At 48.2% G+C, this 27,859-nt stretch overlaps 2 protein-coding genes across 4 annotated transcripts; one reads left to right on the forward strand and one right to left on the reverse strand.

The window, feature by feature from the left end:
* Positions 1–275: 275 nt before the first annotated feature.
* WDR45 (WD repeat domain 45) lies at positions 276–19,502 on the forward strand. Of its 3 annotated transcripts, XR_005780709.1 has the most exons (12): positions 276–347; positions 434–504; positions 1,725–1,799; positions 3,486–3,590; positions 3,662–3,758; positions 5,822–5,916; positions 10,073–10,152; positions 10,229–10,437; positions 11,246–11,347; positions 14,607–14,752; positions 14,830–15,573; positions 19,483–19,502. XR_005780709.1 is itself a non-coding variant. In XM_040442048.1 (11 exons), exons 2-11 carry the CDS (start codon positions 456–458, stop codon positions 14,937–14,939), a joined length of 1,068 nt encoding a protein of 355 aa, XP_040297982.1. In that variant the 5' UTR covers positions 276–347; positions 434–455; the 3' UTR covers positions 14,940–15,645. The 3 variants fall into 3 exon arrangements, 2 of the variants coding, with proteins under 2 accessions (XP_040297982.1, XP_040297983.1); XM_040442048.1 differs by lacking the exon at positions 19,483–19,502 and having other exon boundaries at positions 14,830–15,645; XM_040442049.1 differs by lacking the exon at positions 19,483–19,502 and having other exon boundaries at positions 279–351; positions 14,830–15,645.
* A 3,309-nt stretch (positions 19,503–22,811) lies between these two features.
* LAGE3 (L antigen family member 3) lies at positions 22,812–27,201 on the reverse strand. The gene is made up of 3 exons (XM_040442050.1): positions 27,009–27,201; positions 24,398–24,526; positions 22,812–23,080 (listed from the first exon to the last, which is right to left on the reverse strand). The coding sequence occupies exons 1-3, from the start codon at positions 27,029–27,031 to the stop codon at positions 22,963–22,965; spliced, it is 270 nt and encodes an 89-aa protein (XP_040297984.1). The 5' UTR covers positions 27,032–27,201; the 3' UTR covers positions 22,812–22,962.
* Positions 27,202–27,859: the final 658 nt, after the last annotated feature.

Genomic DNA, 27,859 nt, shown 5'->3' on the forward strand with positions numbered 1-27,859 from the left:
TGTATTTAAAATATCTGTAAATACACTGCATCACATTATATTTACACATCAAGTAGTGAGGAAGCATGTCCCTACCTAGCCATAATTCTACTGCCAAGTGACAGGCATTGTAATATAGCTGAAGCTGAGGAATCCTGTGGAGGAAGCAGAGCCAAGCAAAGGTGTGCTGGGACTTGTGGTACAACAGCAGCTGGAGTTGCGCTCAGCGCCATGGTTGCTATTCTAATCAGTTCCCTCATCAAAGATGGCGCAGGGTGTTTGCGTGCGTCACTTCCGCCCTGCGGCGGCTCTGAGCATGTAAACACGGAAGTGCGGTCTCGAAAACAAAGCGGCTGTCACCCGCAAAGGCAGGTAGATGGCGGGAGGCTTCCGCCCGGGACGAGGGCTCTGGCCGTCTCTGTCACCACATAATCCCCTCTCTCTCTCCTTACAGCTGCGGTGTTCCTGTGTCCGCCATGTCCCAGCAGCGCGGAGTCAATGGCCTCCGGTTCAACCAAGACCAGAGTAAGTGACGTCAGTGAGTGGCCATCGGGGGGCAGGGTCATCACCCATCATGGCGTCTGCTGATAGCCTTCATTTGGTGTTTTTAACCCCTTAAGAGGGAAGTAGAGACCTAGAGAAAGGGCTGTATGTCTGTGCAGAGACGACTGACCCATAGGGGGGTATTAAAGATTGTGCCGCCATCTGCTGTGTATCAACCATACCGCCTTGAGGACTTCTGCGTGGGTCAGGGGTAGTCGTCTGACCACGTTCATTGGCTCTAATGTGTTGAAAGGGTTACTGACTGGTGTGTGGTTGGGATAGTACCCCCATTGAGGTCAGTGCGGTGTCTGCTGGGAGTCGGGACCCCCGCATCACTATAATGGGGCGGCTGGCTGAGCATGCATGTATGCTGCCGCTCCATTCCTCTCTATGAGACTGCCCAGATACCCGAGTACAGCGCTTGGCCAGTCCCATAGACTGTGAATGGAGAGGCAGTCAAAGGGGGGGATATATAGGACCCCATTATTGTGATCGATAAAGGGACCCCATGGTCGACCGTTCACCGATCAGACACTTATCAACTACCCTGTGCATGGGGGATAATTGTCATTCTCACACAACCCCTTTAAAGGGCATCTGTCAGCAGTTTTGTACCTATGACACTGGCTGACCTGTTACATGTGCGCTTGGCAGCTGAAGGCGTCTGTGTTGGTCCCATGTTCCTATGTGCCTGCATTGCTGAGAAAAATTATGTTTTCATATATGCAAATGAGACTCTAGGAGCAACGGGGGCGTTGCCATTACACCTAGAGACTCCACTTCCTCTGCACTTGAGAGAATTGACAGGACCAGGCAGCGTAAACATCATCACACCTGTCAAAGTGCAGAGGGCGCGGCAGTTGCAGCTAAAGCAGAGCCTCTAGGAGTAATGGTAACGCCCACGTTGCTCCTAAAGGCTCATTTGCATATATTAAAACTTAATTTTTCTCAGCAATGTGGGCATATATGAACATGGGACCAACACAGATGTCTTCAGCTGCCATCAGGTCAGCCAGTGTCATAGGTACTAAACTGCTGACAGATGCCCTTTAAGGTGGCTCTCTGACCAGATGGATCCCTGTGGGCTGTGAAGTTAAACGCTTTCACCGCGCAGCAGCAGGTTTAATACTGGCTTTTCTTCTCCGATCAGTGTGTGATGTGAGAAGGAATGGTTTTTCATTATTTTTTCCTCCCTTTATCAGGCTGCTTCTGCTGTGCCATGGAGACAGGAGTGCGGATCTTTAACATTGAGCCTCTGATGGAGAAAGGACACCTGGGTAAGTAAAGCAGACTGTGAGACTGGAGGTTAAGGGTCTATTCACACGTCCGTGGAATGGGTCCGCATCCGTTCCGCAATATCCGGAACGGTTGCGGACCCATTCGTTCTCAATGGGGCAGGAACGGATGCGGAGAGCACACTATGTGCTCTCCGCACCCGCATTTCCGGAGCGCGGCCCCGATCTTCCGGTCCGCGGCTCCGGAAAAAAACAGAACATGTCCTATTTTTGTCCGCAATTGCAGTTCTATGGGGGTGCCGGCCGGGTGTATTGCGGATCCGCCATGCACTACGGACGTGTGAATGGACCCTTATGTCGTGTTTTTTCCTGGTTCCTAGAATTATCGACGTAGTGATGTCGTATGACCGCGTCAGCCAAGCATAGCATAACCACCACCTTGCACCTACCTGTTGTGGTCCTTGTATTTTAAGCTGGGGCTACACTACAAATCTTGGACACGACCAAAGACCGCCGTGTGCCAGTGCAGCCATTGCCATGACTCCAGAATTGCCAAAAATCCAGCAGCTTGCAAATGGAGCCTTAAAGGGAACTTGTCACCGGCTCAACACATACCTGCAAATTCTCCTGCGCTTGTCAGCTGATCAGTCCCATCTTGATTGGTGTCCCCATTTCCAAGAAATGAGGCTTTTTTCGTTTATGCAAATTACCTTTTGAGGCAACGCAGGTGTTGCCGTTGCACCCGAAGCTCCATTCACTTTCTGTGCCGGCTGCACGTTTTCTACCCCCGCTCTGGGTCAGGGAGTTTAGACGTAATCACACTTGTACTGGGCAGTCACAGGTTCCATCCACCCAGCGAATTGCAGTACTGTCCTGCGCATGCGCCAATCAAAGAGGCGAATGCCCCCCCCCCCTTAAGATTTCAGCGAGGTGGAGGCACACAAAGTGAGTGGAGCTTCAGGTGCAACGGCAATGCCCTGGTTGCACCAAGCGGCTCATTTGCATAATCTATTATTGTGGGCACCTATCAAGATGGGAGAGTATACTCCAATCAGCTGACCAGCGCGCGTTATTTGCAGGTATGTGGCGATAGAGTCCTTTTAAAAGGACCCCAGCCAGTGGGGGAGCAAGAAACCTGAACGTCATGTAGGGGGAAGTCCCTCTTCAGGACTCCTATGAGTAGGGATGAGCGAATCTCATCCGAAGTCGATTCGCATAGAACTACGTTTCAATACTGTACGACGCGAGTGCTCCGTACAGTATTAGAATGTATTGGCTCAGATGAGCCGAAGTCGATCCGCTCATCCCTACCTATGAGCCAGAATGGAGAGCCGCTCTGACGGGCCTAGTGGGCAGTGTATTACATAGAAGCCGGTGCAGGGGAGATGTCCGCCTTCATAGCCGATTTCTTTTCACCTTCACACTTAGAGGCCGATCACGCTCCTCTTTTTGAAATCCGCATGCAGCTGTACCGCGTCTTTTCCATGTTTTTATAATGTTATAATTAAAAAAAAAAATGAATTTTCAGGGTGAAACACATTGATTTCACGTGTTTCTTCTGTATAAACTGTGCGTCTTATTACAGCATTGCTAATTGGGGTAAAGCCACTTCCGGTTTTCATCCACACCTCCACCGGGTGTCTACCTTTTTAGACCCAAAAATAAGACGTAAAATCCTTTTATTCCGGGTTGGCAGTCACTGACCACCATTGTATTTCTTCTGACCAGACGCAGAGCAGGTGGGCAGCGTCGGGCAGGTGGAAATGCTGCACCGATGTAACCTGCTGGCACTGGTGGGCGGCGGGAGTAACCCCAAATTCTCCGATATCTCAGGTAATTACTTCTTACTCCGGTAGCAGCTCCGGCTCAGGATGAGCTTCTCATATCTCCTTGTTCTTGAGTAGTGCTGATCTGGGACGACTCGCGGGACGGCAAAGACAAGCTGGTGCTGGAGTTCACGTTCACCAAACCCGTGCTCGGGGTACGACTGCGGACGGACAAGTGAGTCCACCGATCTGGCTTCTGACATTGTAAGGAGTGCGTCTTGTGCTCTCCTTTACTTTTTGGAGACAGGAACAGGTTTTGAAGGTGGGACCCGCACCTCTCTGACATTGGTGCTATATCCCAGCAATGTCTGAGAGGACACAGCCCCTTTAAAGGTGTTTTCTAGAATTTTAATATTGATTCCCTCATCAATATCTGATCTGTGGGGGTCCAATGCCCAGAACACCTAGGATTAGCTGTTTTGGGCAGCCAGTGGTGCCTTTAGCTATATATTGGACGAGGATGGAAGCAGAAGGCTCTATTTACTGTGTAGTATCGCGGCCATTGTAGTAACCAGCTCCGTCCACTACACAATGGACCCAGCATTGTAGTTCTGGTGCCGCTGCTACTCCGGAACAGCTAATCGGCAGGGGAGCAGGGTTTCGGATCAGATATTGATGGCCTATCCTGAGGTTAGCCCCTTATTATTAAAAACTAGGAAAACTCTTTTATAGCCCCGTGTAGTCATTTATGGCACATCAATAGGATATGCCATAAATGTCCAGTAGGTGCTGAGACCCATTCCCGAATCGGGAACAAGCCCCCGCCGTGGATGTGCACGTCGCCCGCTCCACTTACTGATCGAGGACTTCCTAAAATAGCTGAGCCAGTGTACTCGCTATTTTCAGAAGTCCCATGATTGGAGGGGTGGCTGCACATGCATGTCTTACTCGCCATTCACTAGTGGACATTTATTGCATATCCTATCAATAGTTTATTTTTATTTTTCATGCAGCTAAATGTTAGTCTATAGCAGGGATGCCCAACCAACTCCCACCATGCCCTGCTGTAGATTAATAGCTGTGGGCTGTCCAGGCATGCTGGGAGTTGTAGTTTTGCAACAGCTGGAGGGCCGCAGGTTGCGCATTCCAGGTCTATAGTGAATGTCGCTACATGGCATTTTTGGTGTCGAGTTTGTGTGTTGTGTTTTTTTTGTATTGTTGGCAAAACACAGCGTGCTCTCGGCATGGAATTTATTTATTATGCAACTCTGTGGGAGTTGAAAAAAAATGCCTATTCTAAGTAAACAGTTAAAGGGAACACACATTCACCACCGAAAGAACACACATTCACTTCAATGCGGCCGCAAAAGATGCGGACAGCACTCCATGCGCTGTCCGCATCCGTTGCTCTGTTCCGTGACCCCGCAAAAAAAATATAGCATGTCCTATTCTTGTCTGTTTTGCGGACAAGAATAGGCATGTCTACAATGGGCCGCCCCCGTTCCGTAAAAAACGGAACAGTCGTGTGCATGTAGCCTAATTCTGCCCTTCTGATCGCTAGCACGGTGATAGTCACATGTGTACCTGGAGACAACGTCAAGGGGTGCTATGGTTTAAACAAATGGAGCGCAACCTCTGTCTATAGAGTAGTACAGGGACCTGTATCCGTTATCCAGACCATTGTTCTCTGCACTGCCTTTTCTTCTGGGTATGCAGGGAGCAGCTTGGGCAGGCTTAAGGCTCTGTTACACGGGGAGATTATTGCTTAGGCTACTTTCACACTGGCGTTTTGGCTTTCCATTTGTGAGATCCGTTCAGGGCTCTCACAGGCGGTCCAAAACGGAGAGAATGGGGACGGATCCGTTTCCTATGACACAATCTGGCACAATGGAGGACGAATCCGTTTTCTATTGACTTTCAATGGTGTTCAAGACGGATCCGTCTTGGCTATGTTACAGATAATAAGATAATACAAACGAAACCGTTCTGAACGGATGCGTTTGTGCAGATCCATGAATGATCCGCACCAAACGCGAGTGTGAAAGTAGCCTAAGATGATCTCTAATGATCATCTGGCAGTGTAATACTGCCGCCGAATACACGATGAACGAGCACACGCTCTGCTGCCGGTAAACAATTAGACAGTATAGGAATAAGCGATGCATTAGCGATCTCTGCATATAATAGCAGCGGTCTGCTCCTCTAGGGAACGCTTCTCTCCCGACAATCGGCTCCTCTATCTGCCCGTGTAATAGGGCTTTTCGGCATTAACTAACAATATGCATTCACGTATTACAGGATTGTCATCGTATTGAAAAACCGGATTTATGTCTACTCCTTCCCAGATAACCCGACTAAACTCTTCGAGTTTGATACAAGAGACAACCCTAAAGGTAATGGCTTCCTATACATATAAAGTATCACCCAGATACTATTGATGCATTGTAGTCTGTTTTACAGCTGCAAGACCAGTATCCCTCCCACCCCCTGCAGTTCTGCTGACCACAACGGAGACCACCATAGAACCCTATGGTGATTCAGTATAAAGCTGCATTTAATTGTCCAGATTGTCGTTCTCTACAATCTGCCCATGTAAATGTGCCACCGATGAACGAGCGTTTCACTCGTTCATGGGGTGATCTTGTCATTCGTGCAGGCACCACTGATCATGGCTTGTGGGCAGCAGATTGTATGGTCTAAACAGCGATCTGCTGCTCAGAAGCCATGATTCTGTATGAGGATGAGGGATCGCTATAGCCATCCCCCGTGCTCATACAGTGAAGGAGATCGCTGCATGTAAATACACAGTCTCCTTCACTGAACGAGCAGCCGACTGTCGGGAAGGAACGCTTCCTTCCCAACAATCGGCTAAGAATCGTCCTGTGTAAATCCTCCTTAAGTTTGGTCCAGAAGGACTAAGGCCCCTTTCACACGGGCGAGTATTCCACGCGGATGCGATGCGTGAGGTGATTTTCACGCATCACTTGTGCGTTGCGTGAAAATCGCAGAAAGCTCTATATTCTGCGCAATGCAGGCCCCATAGAAGTGAATGGGGTTGCGTGAAAATCGCAAGCAAGTGCGGATGCGGTGCGATTTTTACGCACGGTTGCTAGGAGACGATCGGGATGGAGACCCGATCATTATTATTTTCCCTTATAAACATGGTTATAAGGGAAAATAATAGCATTCTGAATACAGAATGCATAGTAAAATAGCGCTGGAGGGGTTAAAAAAAAATAAAAAAAATATTTAACTCACCTTAGTCTCACCTTAGTCCACTTGATCGCGCTGCCGGCTTCTCGTCTGTCTCCTTCTTTGCTGAACAGGACCTGTGGTGACCATGTTATAAGGGAAAATAATACACTGCTCAAAAAAATAAAGGGAACACTTAAACAACACAATGTAACTCCAAGTCAATCACACTTCTGTGAAATCAAACTGTCCACTTAGGAAGCAACACTGAGTGACAATCAATTTCACATGCTGTTGTGCAAATGGGATAGACAACAGGTGGAAATTATAGGCAATTAGCAAGACACCCCCAATAAAGGAGTGGTTCTGCAGGTGGTGACCACAGACCACTTCTCAGTTCCTATGCTGCCTGGCTGATGTTTTGGTCACTTTTGAATGCTGACGGTGCTTTCACTCTAGTGGTAGCATGAGACGGAGTCTACAACCCACACAAGTGGCTCAGGTAGTGCAGCTTATCCAGGATGGCACATCAATGCGAGCTGTGGCAAGAAGGTTAGCTGTGTCTGTCAGCGAAGTGTCCAGAGCATGGAGGCGCTACCAGGAGACAGGCCAGTACATCAGGAGACGTGGAGGAGGCCGTAGGAGGGCAACAACCCAGCAGCAGGACCGCTACCTCCGCCTTTGTGCAAGGAGGAACAGGAGGAGCACTGCCAGAGCCCTGCAAAATGACCTCCAGCAGGCCACAAATGTGCATGTGTCTGCTCAAACGGTCAGAAACAGACTCCATGAGGGTGATATGAGGGCCCAACGTCCACAGGTGGGGGTTGTGCTTACAGCCCAACACCGTGCAGGACGTTTGGCATTTGCCAGAGAACACCAAGATTGGCAAATTCGCCACTGGCGCCCTGTGCTCTTCACAGATGAAAGCAGGTTCACACTGAGCACATGTGACAGAGTCTGGAGACGCCTTGGAGAATGTTCTGCTGCCTGCAACATCCTCCAGCATGACCGGTTTGGCATTGGGTCAGTAATGGTGTGGGGTGGCATTTCTTTGGAGGGCCGCACAGCCTTCCATGTGCTCGCCAGAGGTAGCCTGACTGCCATTAGGTACCGAGATGAGATCCTCAGACCCCTTGTGAGACCATATGCTGGTGCGGTTGGCCCTGGGTTCCTCCTAATGCAAGACAATGCTAGACCTCATGTGGCTGGAGTGTGTCAGCAGTTCCTGCAAGACGAAGGCATTGATGCTATGGACTGGCCCGCCCGTTCCCCAGACCTGAATCCAATTGAGCACATCTGGGACATCATGTCTCACTCTATCCACCAACGTCACATTGCACCACGGACTGTCCAGGAGTTGGCAGATGCTTTAGTCCAGGTCTGGGAGGAGATTCCTCAGGAGACCGTCCGCCACCTCATCAGGAGCATGCACAGGCATTGTAGGGAGGTCATACAGGCACGTGGAGGCCACACACACTACTGAGCCTCATTTTGACTTGTTTTAAGGACATTACATCAAAGTTGGATCAGCCTGTAGTGTGTTTCTCCACTTTAATTTTGAGTGTGACTCCAAATCCCGACCTCCATGGGTTGAAAAATTTCATTTCCATTTTTTTATTTTTGTGTGATTTTGTTGTCAGCACATTCAACTATGTAAAGAACAAAGTATTTCAGAAGAATATTTAATTAATTCAGATCTAGGATGTGTTATTTTTGTGTTCCCTTTATTTTTTTGAGCAGTGTATAATCTACAGAACACCGATCCCAAGCCTGAACTTCTGTGAAGAAGTTCGGGTTTGGGTACCAAACATGCGTGATTTTTCTCACGCGAGTGCAAAACGCATTACAATGTTTTGCACTCGCGCTGAACAATTGCGCGTGTTCCCGCAACGCACCCGCACCTTTTCCTGCAACGCCCGTCTGAAAGAGGCCTAAGGGGGGGGGGGGGGGGGGTTAGGTGTTGCAGAGGTAATATGGAAGCTAAAATAGCACGTGAAACCATTAAGGCTCTGTTCACACTTCTATTTATTTTAGATTTGGCTTGAGTTGATGTCGGAATAACAGAGTACTGCGTTATGGTTTGTCCCACTACAGGCACTTATCCCCTGACCACCTCACCCTCCGCCAATCACGAGAACAGAGTCCCTGTATTCCCCCACTTGAATGGAGTGGGGGTCACACATGCATGCTGCCGCTCCATTCCTTTCCAAGATAGCAGAACATTTGTTCCCATAGAGTAAAATGGAGTGGCAGCATGCATGTGTGCCCACCGCTTCTTCAGTTTAAATAAAAATGGTTAAAGGGGGCGAATTGTATAGAATAATAAGACCTTGGACTTACCTGTTAAAGGGGTTATCCACTTTTCTGATACTGATGACCTGTCCTCCGGATAGGTCATCAATATCGGATCAGCAGGTGTCTGGCTCCCAGCTGCGTCCTCTAGAACATTTACCTTCAAGCCATCGACAAATCAACATTGTAGCAGTGGTGCAGTCATCGCAGCCTTCTCTCGCATTCAAAAGCTGTAATTGCACTGCACTGCCGATACAGTGTCAACAGCTTGCAGGTAAATATTGAAGGGGGCGCAAGAGTGCTGCAGCCCCTTCATACAGCCGATCAGTAGGCGTCTAACTCTCGGCAGCCTCCAGCAATTTGGTATTGATAACCCATCCTGAAAATTGGTTATCAGGATCAGAAAACTGGACAACCCCCTTTAAATCCCTCCTTGTTTCAGCACTGCTGGTCGTCATTTACTTGGTTGCAGCGGTGATGTCACATCGACAATACATCACTGGCTTCAGCGTCAGAACTGCCATCTAATCTGTCCAGTGTCGGTGGTCACACTCGCTCGGAGAACCTAGTACCTCTCGCACGCAAGCAAAGAGTGATTCCTGGCGTTGTCCATCCTGCGATAACCGCCCTCTCATCAGCGCTGACACATTAGGTGGAGGGAGTCTCATCAGCTCCTGCTAGGGTTACAGCACATGGTACAGTTCTTGTCACCTTCCATAGGCCTCCGATTTCCCTTCTCAGGTTCGCAAAGAACAACATATGAAGCTGCAGTTTTCGGATGTAATGTGTAGCATTTTTAAATTCTGAATTGTGATACAAGCCCTCCTCTTCATGGTTGTGTGACGTCTTGAAAGGGAAGAGTTACTGCTCGGACATAATCTTCCTGCTGTAATACGGCATCTATGGATGCCTTCCTTGAGATTTCTCCAGCAGATGACATATTATGGCGGTATTACTTCTAGGTTCCTCACTACATGATGGCGCACAGAACGCCTCTGGCTCCGTACTACTACTCTTCTTTACTGATATTTTCTATTCATCGCCCTCTGGTCTCTCTCCCTCCAGGTCTGTGCGATCTCTGCCCCAGTTTGGAGAAGCAGTTGTTAATCTTTCCAGGCCACAAATGTGGCAGCTTACAGCTAGTGGTGAGTCCACTTCTAACGTTAAGAGATTTTTCTGTAGCATTATATCACATTATCTAAGTACCTCCTCTACTTATAGGATCTGTGTAATGCCAAGCCCGGGAGCTCATCTGCCCCATTCACGATAAACGCCCATCAAAGTGAATTAGGCTGTGTGGCGGTCAATCAGCAGGGTACCCTGGTGGCCTCCGCCTCGCGTAAAGGCACCTTGATACGGCTCTTTGACACCCAGACCAGGGAGCAGCTAGTCGAACTGAGACGCGGTACAGACCCAGCCACTCTCTACTGGTAAGTCATGCCCAGGACGGTGGGTACGGATGATATTGGGTCAGGGGTGAGTGAGATATATTACAATTCTCTTCAGTTGTGACATCCCTTGGATCTTTGTCGTGTTAGGCTCCATTCACACGTCCGTGGTGTGTTGCGGATCCGCAACACACACCCGCCCGGCACCCCTATAAGAATAGCTATTCTTGTCCGCAAGCTGCGGACAAGAATAGGACCTGTTCTATCTTTTGTGGAGCTGCGGACCTGAAGATCGGGGCCGCGCTCCGCAAATGCGGATGCTGACAGCACACTGTGTGCTGTCCGCATCCATTCCGTCCCCATAGAAAATGAATGGGTCCGCATTTTGCGGAACGAATGCGGACACATTTGCGGACGTCTGAATGGAGCCTTACACTGATGTCAATAAGGGTTTTCCAAGACTTACATACTGATGACCTATCCTCGATAGGTCATCAGTATCTGACTGGTGGGGGGTCCGACACCCGAGACCAACGCTGATCAGCTGTTTGAGAAGGCACTGGCGCTTGTAGTAGCACAGCTTCCTTTTTCCTGCTAACCAAGAGCAGCGCCGTACATTGTATAGTGGCTGTGTTTGGTATCGCAGCTCAGCCCCATTCACTTCTATGGGGCCGAGCTGCACCTAGAGCATGTGAACGATGAATGTGACATCACATGGAGTAGGGCAGCGGTGTCGGACCCCCACAAATCAGATACGGATTACCTAGCCAGAGGATAGGTAATCAGTAGTAAATATAGTATCCTGTAAAATACTACAAATCCGGTACATTCAGATTTCCTCTCTCCCCAGCATCAATTTCAGCCATGACAGCTCCTTTCTGTGTAGTTCCAGTGACAAAGGAACAGTGCACATCTTTGCTCTGAAGGACACGAAGCTGAACCGTCGTTCTGCGTATGTATCAGACTTAGTGTGTGTAAAATTCCAATCCTACAGCATCCTCGGGATCACCGAGAAATCCCGGACTTGCAACAATTTCAGCAAACATTTAAATACAGTATGCAATGTAATATATGCAAGGGTGATTGTATAGACAGGTATCTCGTGCAGATTCATACAGAAGTATTTGAACACCCTGCGATTTTGCAAGTTCTCCCACTTAGAGATCATGTCGGGGTCTGACATTCACATTGTAGGGGCGTTCCCGCTCTGAGAGACAGAATAAAAAAATACTAATTCAGGAAATCACATTGTATGATTTTTAAAGAATGTCTTTGTCTTGCACGGCTGAACAGAAGCATCTGAACACCTGAGGAGATCCGTGTTAGTATTTGGTCCAGAAGCCTTTGTTTGCAGTTACAGAGGTCAAACGTCTCCTGCAGTTCTGGACCAGGTTTGCACACTCTGGAGGGATTTTGTCCCACTCCTCCACACAGATCTCCTGTAGATCTGTCAGGTTTCGGGGCTGTTGCCGAGCAACACAGAGTTTCAGCTGCCTCCAAAGATGTTCTGTTGGATTTGTGTCTGGAGACTGGCTAGGCCACTCCAGAACCTTGATATGCTTCTTACGGAGCCGCTCCTTGGTTATCCTGGCTGTGTGCTTCGGGTCGTTGTCATGTTGGAAGGCCCGGCCACGACCCATCTTCAATGCTCTGACTGAGGGAAGGAGGTTGTTACTCAAAATCTCACAATAAATGGCCCCATTCATCCTCTCCTTAATACAGTGCAGTCGTCCTCTCCCCTTCGCAGAAAAGCACCCCCAAAACATGATGTTACCCCCCCATGCTTCACAGTAGGGATGGTGTTCTTGGGATGCAACTCATCCTTCTTTTTCCTCCAAACACGAGTGAAGTTTAGACCAAAAAGTTCTACTTTGGTCTCATCTGACCACATGACTTTCTCCCCGGCCTCCTCTGGATCATCCAGATGGTCATTGGCAAACTTCAGACGGGCCTGGACATGTGATGACTTGAGCAGGGGAACCTTCCGTGCAATGCATGATCTGAAACCATGACGGCGTAGTGTTCTACCGACAGTGACCTCTGAAACTGTGGTCCCAGCTCTCTTCATGTCATTGACCAGCTCCTCCCTTGTAGTTCTGGGCTGAGTCCTTACCTTTCTTATCATCAGTGATACCCCACGAGGTGAGATTTTGCTTGGAGCCCCAGTCCGAGGACTGACAGTCGTCTTCAGCCTCTTCCATTTTCTACTAATTGCTCCAACAGTTGATCTATTTTCACCAAGCTGCTTGGCCATTGCCCCGTAGTCCTTTCCAGCCTTGTGGAGGTCCACCATTTTGTCTCTGGTGTCTTTTGACCGCTCTTTGGTCTTACCCATGGTAGTAGTTGGCGTCTGACTGACTGTGGGGTGGACAGGGGTCTTTAAAGAGCTCAGACAGGTGCTACTAAGTTAGATTAATGAGTGGAGTAGAGGTGGACTTTTTAAAGGCGCAGTAATAACAGGTCTTTGAGAGCCAGAATTCTTGCTGTTTCTCAGGTGTTCAAATACTTATGTTCAGCCGTGCAAGACAAAGAAATTCTTTAAAAATCATACAATGTGATTTCCTTCCAATGTGTGAAAGTATTAATTGGGAGGGAGGCTGCATTATTTGGTGGTGGAAACTTATACAGCCGCCATTTTGAAATCTGCCATTAAGTTCACTTTAGGTTTTCCCAGTGGGAAAGGTGTCATGTGATAGATCAGTCTTGGCTAGAATTGTCTCAGTAACGCACTGAAAGTGTCAGGTTTGATCTATCCTTGCCTGCTTTTCATGACGTGCGCCCACCACTCTACCTGATGCACGTGGTTAACCGTTTGATCCAGTCATCGTGACCACGCTGCAAGTGATTTATCTTCACAGCACTGTGCCATATTGTGCAAGGACTCCAGCATAACGTAAACCGGACGGATCAGTTATGCAGCCGATAGACTTCTATTATAACGGAATGCCTCCAAAGGCATTCCGTTATGCATTCAGTCATGGAATTGCGTTATGGTCCGTGGTAACGGAATCCATAACGCAATTCAGTAAATACCACAACACGAACTTCAAAATATGAAATTCGCTCATGCCTAGTAGACACATATACATGCATTAAAAGGGCATTTCAAATGCAACCTCTTATTCCTTATTCACACAGTCAGTGATTTCCATCACCAGGTGCAGATCTTTCCCTTGTACCTTATGTCTGTGGAGGCTCCAATCCTGGGTTTGGCTTCCAGTCACTGACAAAAAGGCCTTAAAGCTGTATTACACAGCCAGATGTGGCAGACAAATGTCGGGAGGGAAGCATTCCCTCCAGGAAATCGCCTGCTCGCTAGCAGAGGAGACCGCTGCGATTACATTGCTTGCCGGTGTAACGTTACATTACCCTACTTCGTGAGATTTCCCTACCTCGTAACTTCCGGTCGCACTGGAAATGACGCGAGGAGGCGTGCCGGAGTTGCGCAGATCTGCGCATGCGCAAAACGCTGGTTTAGGAAAATATCACAGCGGAGTTCAGCTGGACACTGCGCATGCGCTGGAAAGCCTCACCAGCCTTAGAGTAGGGAAAAATTACGGCCCAATGCGCAAGCGCGGCTAACTACAGAACATCCATCCGATCTCCTCGCCTGCGCAGTGTGGGGGTAGGCAGATCTGATGACCATTTTTTCTGTAATATATATATTAACAGAAAAAATGGTCATCAGATCTCCCTACCCCCACACTGCGCAGGCGGGGAGATTGGATGGATGTTAGCTTGCGCACTGGGCCGTAATTTTTCCCTACTCTAAGGCTGGTGAGGCTCTCCGGCGCATGCGCAGTGTCCCGGTGTCCAGCTGAACTCCGCTGTGAGATTTCCCTAAACCGTCGTAGGGTAATGTGACGTTACACCGGGGCCAGTATGCTTTTGATATTACATATCATGACAAGTTTATCATAGAGCAGCGGTGTATGCCGGCCTATGCTAACCAAATACATTGCCAGAGGCTGCCCAATTTATGGTGATTTGTACGCCTCGTCATAAATTAGGCACAGCATCCGACAGTCCATGCGCCTATTGCGGCTTTTTCATGCCAGAAAACTGCCCTATATTTGATAAATTAGGCCCGATCATGTATTGTATGAAAATGCAGCTTTGCTTACCGGTGGGCAGATGTGTTACTCTACGGTTTGGGACTCACTAACACGTTTACTGTTAAATAATTATTTCAATCTCTCACTGTGATCCAGGTTGGCACGAGTGGGTAAAGTTGGTCCCATGATCGGTCAGTACGTGGATTCGCAGTGGAGTCTGGCCAGTTTCACCGTGCCTGCAGAGTCCGCCTGCATTTGTGCTTTTGGCAAAAACACTTCTAAGAATGTCAATTCAGTCATAGGTGAGCGATTTCACTGCCCTTCCAGCCTCGCCCCAGGAAAGACTATGCCTGACCGTTTTTTGTTTTTTCTTCCGCAGCCGTCTGTGTGGATGGAACGTTTCACAAATACGTTTTCACGCCAGAAGGGAACTGTAACCGCGAGGCCTTCGATGTATATTTGGACATATGTGATGATGACATTTTTTAAGCTGCTTGTGAATTGACTGTCGCCCTATGGTGAAGAAAGCGGGTCCACCCCTGATACAGAGAGCGGATGTCCCGGTTCTATGGTCTATGGGAGACAACTGCTCTCTTTCTACAGTATTATTATTGTACATAGATAGTGACTGTATAAATCCCAGTAACAGAGATATTAACCTGATAGCGACCAAGCACCGTACATGTACAGAGCTTGGTGCCGGGTAGTGTTGAGCGAACTTGTGTTTTCAAGTTCGGCGTATGGTCCGTGGTAGCGGAATCCATAACTGAATTCTTAGATAACCCGAACCTTGTACACCAAACTTAAACACAAGTTCGCTCATCCCTAGTGCCGGGATTTAATCCAGAGCGCCGTACGTGTATGGCGTGGGATTAGGTTCCTGTCAGTGACGGCTGGGAAGACTGAGAACTGGAGCAGTTTGTTACCACTTCTGCCTTCTCCTTTCCAGAACGCTTTGCAATGAATAGAGAAAACAGTTATGCTCTATTGGACCTGGTGATCATGTGACAGCCGGGGGTCTCAGGCAGAGCTGCCATGAGGAGCTCTGCCTGTGTACAGTGCGCCTGCAGGGAGTTGTTTCCCCCCTGTAACCAGAGCTCCTTTGGAAACGTGCAAAAAAAATGTAAGTGTGCCCCAGAGGCCTTTTAAAGGGCGGATTTGTCCCTATGACACTGGCTGACCTGTTACATGTGCGCTTGGCAGCTGAAGACATCTGTGTTGGTCCCATGTTCATATGTGTCCGCATTGCTGAGAAAAATGAAGTTTTAATATATGCAAATGAGCGTCTAGGAGCAACGGGGGCGTCACCGTTACACCTAGAGACGCTGCTCTCTCTGCACTTTGGTTGACAGGACCGATGATGTTTTCACTGCCTGGCCCTGTCAATCAACGTGCAGAGGACGCAGCCATTGCAGAGAGAGCAGAGCCGCTGCATATATTAAACCTAGGGTTGCACCGGGTATCGAACGTTCGATACTGGATTGTTCTGATACCAGAATTTGTTATTTTCCAATACTAGGCTGTGCTACTGCGCAGCCTAATATTGGTTAGAGAACATGGCAGGCACCACGTTCTCCTGAGCCGGCACAGTGCTCCCATACAAGTGAATGGGAGCGCACTGCGCACGTGCGGCCCCTGCTCCCATTCATTTTTATGGGGCAGATGGAAATAGCCGAGCCAGTGCTCGGCTATTTTCGGCGGCCCCATTGAAATAAATAGAGGGTGGCTGCACATGCGCAGTGCGCCCTCTATTCATTTCCCCGCCTTATTCTCGATGTAGGTGCGGGTCCCAGCCTCTATCAGACAATGGAGGCATATCCTAGCAATATGCCCCCATTGTATGTGAAGTGAAAACCCCTTTAAGGCTGGCTGCGCGGTACATTTGTATTAAGGACACATATAAACATGGGACCAACACAGATGCCTTCAGCTGCCAAGTGCACATGTAACAGGTCAGACAGTGTCATAGGCACAAAACTGCTGACAGATGCCCTTTAATAACTTATTGGGGGACATATTATATGGCAAAAATATACTTAAAAAATAAGTAAAAAAATATAATCAAGTACAAATAAAAAAAAAAATATGCCCACATCAATCGAAAGTCACCATGTGCACGCAAAACTATACTATATCAAAACTACCAACACACAACAGTTTTTGCAGTTTTCCCCAAATATAACAAAAAAGTAAAAAAAAAAAAAAATCTGTAAAACATTAATAAAAAGTTCCAGTTGTCCTGTTTAAAAATAAATAAAAAATAGTTGAAAAAAATTACTTTGGTAGTCCAATAAATTTTTTAAAATTAGGTCCGTTAAACCACCACATGCTTAACCATAAAAAATGGTCCTTAAGACCTTTTCAGGCCTGGTCATTAAAGGGTTAAATAAGGAATGAATGAAGTAAAACTCTGTGTATCTTACTTGCATCAATCATGTCTTTCAAGTGGGGTCCCTACACTCTGTGGCGACAAGACGCCTCTTCAGTGTTCACCTGCACGCCATCTACAGTGGCGTTTGAAAGTTTGTGAATCCTTCAGAATTTTCTGCATAAATTTGACCTAAAACGACATCAGATTTTCACACAAGTCCTGAAAGTACATAAAGATAACCAAATCAGACACATGAGTCAAGAATATTATTTATTTATTAAGGAAAATCATCCAATATTACATTTAAGTGGCAAAAGTATGTGAACCTTTAGGCTGGGTTCAGACCTGAGCGTATTTGATATGCGCGTTTAACGCGCGTTTTTTGCAATAGTAAACGCGCGTTTGTGTGATTGACTGCAGTGTCCTATGGCCACAAACGCGCGTCAAAACGCCCCAAAGAAGCTCAAGAACTTGTTTGAGCGTAGGGCGTTTTTCAGCGCGTTCAAACGCGCTGTAAAACGCTCAAGTGAGAACCAGGGCCATAGGGAAGCATTGGTTTTCATGTGTTGAGCGTTTTACAGCGCGTTTGAACGCGCTGTAAAACGCTCAAGTGTGAACCCAGCCTTAGACCAGCAGCGTGAGGTCCCACTCGGACAGGATTGCACAGCATTATAATGATTTATAATTCTGTGTCCCCCTGCGAGACCTGGAATCTATTGAATTACACTGACATAATGCTGCATGAATTGACCGGTGCGGATTTATTCTGCGGATTTCGCCCTATGCAATGGAGAGGGTGAAGTCCGCTGGCTTTTCCTCCATAAACCATAGGGTTTATTTTTATTTTTTTCCTGCTGTATTTTCAGTCACAGCTTAAGGGCTCGTTCACACGACCATGCCGTCCTGCAAGTTGCGGATCCGCAAAATACGGTATGCCTCCCGTGTGCCTTCTGCAATTTGCGGAACGGACGGCCCTTTATAGAAATGCCTATTCTTGTCCGCAAAACGGACAAAAATAGGACATGACATAATTTTTGCGGGGCCACGGAACAGAGCAACGGATGCGGACAGCACACTGAGTGCTGTCCGCATCTTTTGCGGCCCCGTTGAAGTGAATGGGTCTGCATCCAACCAGCAAAAAATGCGGCACCAAACCACGGTTGTGTGCATAAGCCCTAAGGCTACTTTCACACTTGCGTTTTTAATTTCGATATTGGGATCCGGCAGAGGATCTCGATACCAGAATTAGGATCCGTTTTGATTTTGCACATCAGGATGCGTCCGTTCCGTTAGGATGCGGTTGTGTGAAATCAAAACGGATCCGTCACTAAATACATTGAAAGTCAATGGGTAACTCCCATAAAAAAAAAAAACGGATCTGTCACCATTGACTTACATTGTTTTCAGCGCCGGATCCGTTTTTATGACCGGACACAAAACCGCAGCTTGCAGCAGTTTTGCGTTTGGTCACAAAACTGAATGCTTACAGAACGGAAGACGTCCTGACGCATCTTGAACGGATCTCTTTCTATTCAGAATGCATGAGGACTAAACGGAAATAGTTTTTTTTTCTTCCTGGTATTGAGATCCTTTGCCGGATCTAAATACCGGAAAACAACAACGCAAGTGTGAAAGTAGCCTTAAACAGCACTTTACGTATAAAATGAAACGTAAATAAGGTTAGAGCTTTATTACTCAGGAAAAATGGTAAATGATTTAGGCCTCATGCACACAACCGTTTTTCGGGTCTGCATCCAAACCGCAGTTTTTGCGGCTCGGGTGCGGACCCATTCACTCCGTGCGATGTCCGCATCCGTTGCTCTGTTCCAAGGCCCTGCAAAAAAAATATAGCCTGTCCTATTCTTGTCCGTTTTGCAGACAAGAATAGGCATCTCTACAATGGGCCGCCCTTTCCGTTCCGCAAATTACGGAAGGCACATGGGCGGCTTCTGTTTTTTTGTGAATCCGTGGTTTGCAGACCGGTCATGTGCATGAGGCCTTAGGCTAGAATGCCCCCTTTAAAATCATGTGGTTTATAAACTGAACCCTCTATCCCAGGCCTGGTCAGCTTGTGAACAGAGAACTTGTCATGTGCCCGTTATGTTGATTAAAATCCCAAAACTGATCTTAGTAGCTTATTTCTTTTCTGAATAATCAGTGGATGAATTAATAAACCAGAGACCTGCGGCTGCACGACTCCCCGTGGCACTTCTTCCGTGGGTCACGGGGGCATTGTATGGACTGAATCCACATTAAACTCTCATGAATAGAAGCAGTTCTGTGTGTATATTGGATGAAGAGTGCAAACATCTGACTGGTTGCCTTTTCTTATAGTGTGCAAGTGCACTGCTGGATTGCAGGGTGGTCGTAACCATGGAAACGAGCAGTGTATAATGTGATGGAAAAATGAATCCAGCCAGCAAAGGAGGCAACATGGACAATCACAATACATTAGTGTCTCGTATTCACTCTGCCTACATAATAAATGCCATTTGTTGAAGTGAGAGGACCCCTTTAAAGCCAGAAGACGAGAATAGACGGGGAGGGTTGTAATGAGGACACAGGAGTTGTAGGTTTTAGGAACCTGTTATTGTGAAAATGCATTGTCCCCTACAGACAGCGGGTTATAGAGCAGGAGGAGCAGAGTAGATTAATGTATAGTTTAAAGGGCTTCTGTCACCCCACTAAACAAATTTTTTATTTTTTTTTGTGGACTTATAATCCCTATCCTGCCATACATTGATATTAATAATTTTCGTTCAGTAGATTTAGCAAAAAACGTACTTTTATGATATGCTAATTACCCTGTCAGCATTTCAAAAATCGCGCGCCTGTGTTGATTCGGCGCAGGCGCTCTCTGAGATAAGGAGGCTCGCCTCCTCAGCACTCCCTCAGTGCGCCTGCGCCGATGACGTCACCGAAAGAGAAGACACAGGCGCGCGATTTTTGAAATGCTGACAGGGCTGGCCGGAGGAGGAGATCGCGGCTGGCCCTGTCAGTCAACGGGAGGAGGGGGCGGTTTTCTGCGGCTGTTACCAGCAAGTAGACGCCCTACTTGCTGGTAGAAAGGTAATTAGCATATCATAAAAGTACGCTTTTTGCTAAATCTACTAAACGAAAATTATTAATAACATAATGTATGGCAATATGGCAAGTACACAAAAAAAATAAAAATATGAGTTTAGTGAGGTGACAGAAGCCCTTTAACAGGAAAAAGATTCAGTATAACTGGTATTTCATTCATTTAGATCAGTGCTGGGCTTTGGTCCTTTCAGTGACTGACAGCCTTCCCTCTAGGACTGTCCATGCAGAGAGATCTGTCAATCACTGATAGGACCGCCTCCTCAAATGTAGTCACTGATAGGACACCAGCCAAGCGCCTGGTTTTCACAGACTTAAATCGGCGCGTTTGGTCCGCCTCACGGTATAGAAATATTGATGAGTGAACAAACACATTAACATCAATGGGTGCGTGTGCTGTCCACAGAAAATGCCGATACCACACGCCTCGTTCACATTTCTGTTTTTCACTACATGGACGACATCCGTGTTTGGTCGGTTTTTTTATGGACCATTGGTAGGAAACGGACACATGGACCAAACACGGATCCTTCACGGATGAAAGACGAACTGTTTTTTGTTTTTTTTTCATGGACATGGAGGCCTAAAATCAATGGGTACGTGTGCTGTCAGTGAAAAACGGAATTGTGAACGAGGCCTAAAGATGTATTCTCATCATGTATGGTGTATTCAGAGCATGTGTTATATACAGTACCGGAAAATGAAAAAAAAGAAAACACCTGAAAACCTTAATGTGACTGAGCTGAGATTGACAACGTATAAGGCTACTTTCACACTGGCGTTTTGGTTTCCGTTTGTCAGATCCGTTCAGGGCTCTCACAAGCGTCCAAAACGGATCAGTTCAGCCCCAATGCATTCTGAATGGAAAAGGATCCGCTCAGAATGCACCAGTTTGCCTCCGTTCCGTCTCCATTCCGCTTTGGAGGCTGCTTGCAGCGTTTTGGTGTCCGTCTGATGAAACTGAGCCAAACGGATCCGTCCTGGCACAGAATGTAAGTCAATGGGGACGGATCTGTTTTCTCTGACACAATAGAAAAAACGGATCCGTCCTCCATTGACTTTCAGTGGTGTTCAAGATGGATCCGTCTTGGCCATGTTACAGATAATACAAACGGATCCGTTCTGAACGGATGCAGACGGTTGTATTATCTGAACGGATCCGTCTGTGCAGATCAATGACGGATCCGCACCAAAAGCGAGTGTGAAAGTAGCCTAAGCTGCTGGCGGTGCATGGTCAATGATAACACAACCAAGGTGGTGCCCCCTCTTTTTGGGGTTCTGCAGCAGGGTCACATTAATACTGGGTGGCATCTCCCATTGCTCCTCTGGTATGGTACCAGTCATACAGATGCTGGATGGCCTCAAAGCTCTTTCATCTTGGAGCCCTAGGTCAGCCAAGGTGGGTGTAGTGCCGTACATGGTAGATCCTTCGCCCCCTCCAGTCCCAGATGTTCTTAATGGGGGAAGAGATCTGATGATGGAGCTGCCGGTTGTGTCATCATTGACCAAGCACCACTAGTTTTTTAGCTGCATTATATATATATATTTTTTTACTTTCTAGTAGTGTATGTCTAATAGATGTGGGTTGACCCTCCTGGACTTGCAGCTTCCTAAAGAAGTCCCCCCCCACCCCCTTCCAGATAGCCACTGGATTATTAAAACAGGGTGGTGCAGCAAGCTCCAGTGTCCATAACCCTGGATTCCATCGCAGCCTGGATGTAGAAGTCAGTGGTCATGTAGACGGGTTGGGGGGACCTCCTTGCTCTAGACCAGGGATGGCAAACCTGCGGCTCTCCAGCTGCTGTAAAACTACAACTCCCACCATGCCCTGCTGTAGGCTGATAGCTGAAGGCAGTCTGGGCATGCTGGGAGTTGTAGTTTTACAACAGCTGGAGGGCCTCAGGTTGGCCAGCCCAGCTCTAGACTGCTGTGAGACCCAGTGGTGGGACCTGTCGATCAGCTGTTAGAAGAGGCCTGTGCTGCGGCCTCTTCCTAGGCCAATGACATCACTGTACGTTGGTCACATGGCCTAGTTGTAGCTCAGCCCCATTCAAGTAAATGGGACTGAGCTGTAATACCAAGCACCGCCACTATACTATGTACAACGCTGTCCTTGGAAAGCGGGTGGGAGGATAGGTCATCAATGGTAAAAGCCCAGAGAACCCTTTTAAAGAGGTTCTGCAGTTTGTTTAAATTGATGATCTATCCTTTGGATAGATCATCAGCATCTGACCGGCAGGGGTCCGACACCCGGGACCCCCACTGATCAGCTGTTTGAGAAGGCAGCGGCGCTCCAGTAGCGCCGCGGCCTTCTCACTGTTTACCGCAGGCCCAGTGACGTCACGACTAGTATCAACTGACCTGGGCGGGGCTAAGTTCCATTCAAGTGAACAGAGCTTAGCCCCGCCCAGGCGAGTTGATACTAGTCGTGACGTCACTGGGCCGGCGGTAAACAGTGAGAAGGCCGCGGCGCTGCAGGAGCGCTGCTGCCTTCTCAAACAGCTGATCGGCGGGGGTCCCGGGTGTCGGACCCCCGCCGATCAGATGCTGATGATCTATCCAAAGGATAGATCATCAGTTTAAACAAACTGCAGAACCCCTTTAAGGCCTTGTAGCTCTAGCCTTAGTCAGAATGTTAGGGAAGAGCAAAGCAGAACATCTCAAGCATTAGTTTTATGGGAGTTCTTCTTTAAGGTGTGTGTGGGGGAGAGAGATCAATTGGGGGGGGGGGGGGGGAAGGCACTCTAGACAAATCGAATAATCCACATTGCCTTTAGGGCAGGTGGAGCATGACAATTTCTCTATCGGGGTCCCACTGGCATAACACAGTATCAGTTTGTCCGGAGTGATCCTTTAAAGTATTGTATTCATAGTGTATCTTTAATAAAATAAAGTCTGATTACCTCGGGTACAATCTATTGTCCGGAAGACATTTATTTTGTATAAAACAGACCACAAAGAGATTAGTGCAGTAATATAATGCAGCATGAATAGTCCGGTCCGGTATACAGGCGTTACCTATCCCACAAAAGGATGTAAAGGTCTTCAGGACGTCATCAGTCAGGGGTCCGGCAGCGCTGGTCCAAATCTGTCCATTGTCTGCACCACGAGGGAGAGGTGTTCCAGGAAGGAGCTGACAGACACCCGGAGGATACGAGCTTCGTCTGCTCGCCACTGTCTACAGAAGTAAAGCAAGGGGCGTTACACCCAGCACAGTATACACATATCCCCGCAGGGTACAGGTGGCCTCAGCTGCTAAACGTTTATGGCGGTCACTGGGGTCCCAGGTTGCCACGTTAAATAGACGAGTGAGAAGATGAACTGAGATGGAGTTCCCCCTTAAAGGGAACCTGTCACCTCCTAAAAACATCCTAAGCCGGCAGCAGTACCTGAGAGTAGCCAGCAGCGTGTTTGTAACGATCATTTTCCTCCTGCAGGTAGTTAAGCAGAAGCTGTAAAAACAATCTTTTATCCCCTGCCTGGCGCGCTTCTCTAGTCAGGCCTGAAGTCAGGGGGGCAGCGGCCTCCTTGCGTCAAGTAACGGTAACCACGCCCCCTTCCCTGCAACTGACAGCCGGCAGTTCGGCAAAGCCAGCCGAACTGTCGTGCATAAGCGCTGTCAATCACAGCGAATGGGCAGGGAAGGGGGCGTGGTTACCACTACTTGAAGCAAGGAGGCCGCTGCCCCCCTGACTTCAGGCCTGACTAGAGAAGCGCGCCGGGCAGGGGATTAAAGATTGTCACAAACACAAGATCTGCATGAATTTTTGTGAGATTTCTGTGCTTCTCTGCACCACATATGCACCAAAATCCACACTATTTTTTAAAAGCGGTTTTGCCGCAGATTCATTTGAAAAGGGTGAAATCCACAGCTAAAAACCGCAAACATAATTGACATGCTGGAGATTTGGAAATCCACACGGCAGGTCACTTTCCGCACAGAAAAATGTCCCCAAGGCGTAAATGAGGTTTGTTAATCGCCATACACTTTGCTGGTACTGTACTACACTGCGGTGTTTCTGGACTGGGATACGCACGTATTCTGCAACATGTACAGGTGGCCTTAAAGGGCATCTGTCAGCAGTTTTGTACCTATGACACTGGCTGACCTGTTACATGTGCACTTGGCAGCTGAAGGCGTCTGTGTTGGTCCCATGTTCCCGCATTGCTGGAATTTTTTTTTTATATATATACAAATAAGTCTAGGAGCAACGGGGGCGTTGCCGTTACACCTAGAGGCTCTGCTCTCTCTGCAGCTCTCTCTGCACTTTGACAGGTCGAAGCAGTGAAAACATCATCACACCTGACCCTGTCAAAGTGCAGGAGACGCGGCAGTTGCAGAGAGAACAGAGCCTTTAGGAGTATAGGCAACGCCCCCGTTGCTCCTAGACGCTCATTTGCATATACTACAACGTCATTTCTGAGCAATGAGGGCACATGTGAACATGGGACCAACACAGATGCCTTCAGCTGCCCTTTATAGGGGACGACTTACACATGGAGGACGTTGTCTGTGACGCTCAGAGTCTTGCTCACGCCTCCCTTCCTTGGTTCTGCGTCGGGGCTCAATGAGTGGTGGGCGATCTGGGCTTCTCTGGAGCAGGGGAAAGGCACGTGAAGCTGGCTATAGTGCGGTTATGGAAAAAAAAAAGAAGGGGGGTAATCCTGTACGTCACCAACACTGCCCTAAACCAAGCAACTTTACAGACTGCAAAGCCAGACACAGACAATGGTGAGGTTTCAGGGGGAAGAGCAGACCCTCTTAAAGGGGTTGTCTCATCACAGACAATAGGGGCATATCACTAGGATAGCGGTGAGACCCGCTCAGTGGTGGCTGGAGGACTCTTCCCATAGAAGTGAATGGGAGCGTACCGCGCATGACCGGCCACCGCTCCTCCCATTCACTTCCATGAGCCAGCGCGGCGGCCCCATAGAAAATGAATGGAGGGCAGCTGTGCATGCGCAGTGCGCCCACCTCCACTTTCAGGTCTCTGTTCTCAATATAGCGGTGGGATCCGCACCTATAAGACAATGGGGGAATATCCTAGCGATATGCCCCCATTGTCTGAGATGAGACAACCCCTTTAAGAATCAGAGGCTTCTTTTTAAAATAAAGTTTTTTTAAAGGATTACTATGGTTTGACCATGCTCATGTAATAACTTGCTTCATTTATATCTTCGCCATACTTTTTTCTGTCACTCTGGACTCCCCTGATCACCATGTAATCTAATCCCTCCTGTATGTAGCACTTCCTGCTGCTTTCTCCAACCAAACCCATCATGCACTTCTCCTTCCTCTGCTACAGCGCCAGCATCCCCTCTAATAACACCCGCCCAGTTTATAGCTCCTCCCAGCCTGCTATTTACATAGACACTCCCCTATCACTGCCCCTAACCACACCCATCTAGTTAATACCCCCCTTCCACCCAGCTACATAGACACTCCCCAAACCACACCCATCTAGTGTATAGCCCCTCCCACCCAGCTAGTTACATAGACACTTCCCTATCATCTAGCTAGTTTGTAGCTCCTCCCACTTAGCCTGGCCTTACACAGGTGTGAACATATCCTTAGGGCTTATGCACATGACCATATTTATTTTGCAGTCTGCAAAACACGTATCCGCAAAAAAACGGATGAAATAATTTATTTTGCAGACCCACTGAAGTGAATGGTTTCTGCACGCGCCGCCGCCTCATACAGAGGAGGTCCTACACTCAGCACCCCCGCCGATCTGACATTGATTACCTATCCTGAGGATAGGTCATCCATAGCAGAAGCCTGGAGAACCCCTTTTATTAATCATATCTTACCTGTAGGAGAAAGTTTCCAATATACTTACCGTCTCGACGTTGCGCGGATCGGCCACTTTTGAGCCCAGTCGCATGACGCGCCTCTTTGGAAAATTCTGCCTCCGCCAACATCGTGTCCATGTGTCAGAACGCCAGGTCCGGTCCATGGACGGGCACGTCATTTCCACAGCCCTGGGCATGGAGGTCCAGAACTATTCGTCTCCCTGGTGCAGGTGCAAAATACTGCCCCCCCCCCCCTCATTTACCCATGTGTTCGGGACACAAATAGTTCTGGCCCGGTTCACCGCACCCCCGCGTCCTGTGCACTGACCGGACCCTCAGTATTCACACTGAAGGACGTGACGCCGACGGATGTAGGATTTCCGAAACGAGGCGCCCAACGTGATCAGGTTCCAGATCGGCCGATTGGAAACTTTCCTCTGCAGACAAGATAGGATTAAAGGTGGGCTGATAAGTCGTGAAAATCCCCTTTAAAGGGGTCGCCCCAATAACACGTATTACCCGTCCACAGGGACGTCCGATCGGTAGGGCTCTGACTGCTGGGGCCCCTGTTTGAATGGAGTGGTAGATGCTGGAGATACAGCACAAGCGCTCAGCCTCATGTGTCCGCCACGCTATACAATAGGGCAGCACAGGCCCCTGGTCTTTTTATAGTTGGGGGCCCCAGTGGTCAGAACCCCCTTAACCTGTGGATCGAACTTGGATGGAACTATGCGTGGGGTGGGGGCGGGGGTCACGGTCTTACTGTCAAACTACATACATTAAAACATGGCTGTCTGAAGGAGACCTTACTATATTGTAGTAAATGATCCCTTTACGATGAAGAAGCCCTCACAGCCGCCATGATGTAGAGGGCGGTGTTCTGGTCTGGAAATAGTCGCCATCTTCATATATGAAGAACTCGTCGGCGCCACAACCACCTGCACTCAGACAGACTCCTCAAAACCACTGCAAGGGTAGACTGGAGCAGCTGCCCATGGCAACCAATCAGATGTAAGCTCTCATTTCTCAGGGGCTGTTAGGAACATGAAAGCAGCCACCTGATAGGTCCCAAAGGACAACTGCTCCACTTCCCCCGGCAACCAATCAGATGCCAGCTCTCATTTCCCAGGGGCAGTTAGGAAAATGAAAGCAGCCATCTGATAGGTCTGAATGGATAGCCGCTCCACTTCCCCCTAGAAGCTGTGCACACTACCGAGCGATGGGGCGTCACTGCAGCAATTCAAGCGACTAATCCCCTAAATATCAGTCACTACAATCAGGCAGTAGTCAGTCCGCACGTGGAAGGATACAACTGTAGCGCTGCAGCCATCATCCCCACAGGTAGCAGAAAGTGCTCACCATAAAGAGGAAGCCAACAGTACAGCCAGTCACTGCGAGTCTACTACGTGGAGGACTTATCGTTGGTTTAAAAGCGTTACCTGGCGCCCTCTGCTGGTGGCTGTTAAAAGTACACGCGTTATTTACCGTACACCAGGCTTGATTCACACACGGTAGTATTTTCCGCCCATGGGCTGCTATGACTACACAGATGTCTACAGCCAGCTTTACTGTCACCAAAACCTTCAGCTTCTTCTCCTGTTACCTCCGAAGGTTTCTGTTACTATAGCGACAGTGCATCGTGTTACTACGGTCACGTGACAGGCTGCCTCCACACGGAGGAATGTCCCACTGAGTATGGGAGGGGGGGAGTAAGTCCTAAGCATGTCGCCTTTTCTTTACTACACGCTAATATAGAGACACGTGTATAGTATAAGGAAATGTTACTGATAAACAAGACTCGTGTAGGACTGGAATTACGACCTTAAAATGTAAATTATTCTGTTCAGAAAAAAAAAAGTTAACGTTAAACGCCCCCTTTTCTTTGCTGATTTGCTTGTAGAGGATACTAGTGGTACGGTCCGTTACTATAGCAGCCAATGTCGCTGCTGAGGAGCTCCAGGACTAGCAGGTCTGTATCGGCTCCATGCTTCTGCGTTATTCCAGAACTTTACTTACAGAGTTTACCTGCTGAGGATTGTAGTTCCTTATCAGGTACAGTGTAGGTATGCTGAGGATTGTAGTTCCTTATCAGGTATGGAGTAGGTATGCTGAGGCTTGTAGTTCCTTATCAGGTACAGAGTAGGTATGCTGAGGCTTGTAG

This window comes from Bufo bufo, chromosome 8 (assembly GCF_905171765.1).
Source record: "Bufo bufo chromosome 8, aBufBuf1.1, whole genome shotgun sequence".
NCBI lineage: Eukaryota > Metazoa > Chordata > Amphibia > Anura > Bufonidae > Bufo > Bufo bufo.

Bases quoted from the DNA above. Each gene is read 5' to 3' on its own strand.
- WDR45 (XM_040442048.1), top strand. From the start codon at position 456: ATGTCCCAGCAGCGCGGAGTCAATGGCCTCCGGTTCAACCAAGACCAG. The intron at 505-1,724 runs GTAAGTGACGTC...TCCCTTTATCAG, and splicing joins CCGGTTCAACCAAGACCAGA to GCTGCTTCTGCTGTGCCATG. The intron at 3,591-3,661 runs GTAATTACTTCT...GTTCTTGAGTAG, and splicing joins CAAATTCTCCGATATCTCAG to TGCTGATCTGGGACGACTCG.
- LAGE3 (XM_040442050.1), bottom strand. From the start codon at position 27,031: ATGATGGCTGCAGCGCTACAGTT. The intron at 24,527-27,008 runs GTATCCTTCCAC...ACCGCACTATAG, and splicing joins ATGGCTGCAGCGCTACAGTT to CCAGCTTCACGTGCCTTTCC. The intron at 23,081-24,397 runs GTAAGTCGTCCC...TTACTTCTGTAG, and splicing joins ACAGACAACGTCCTCCATGT to ACAGTGGCGAGCAGACGAAG.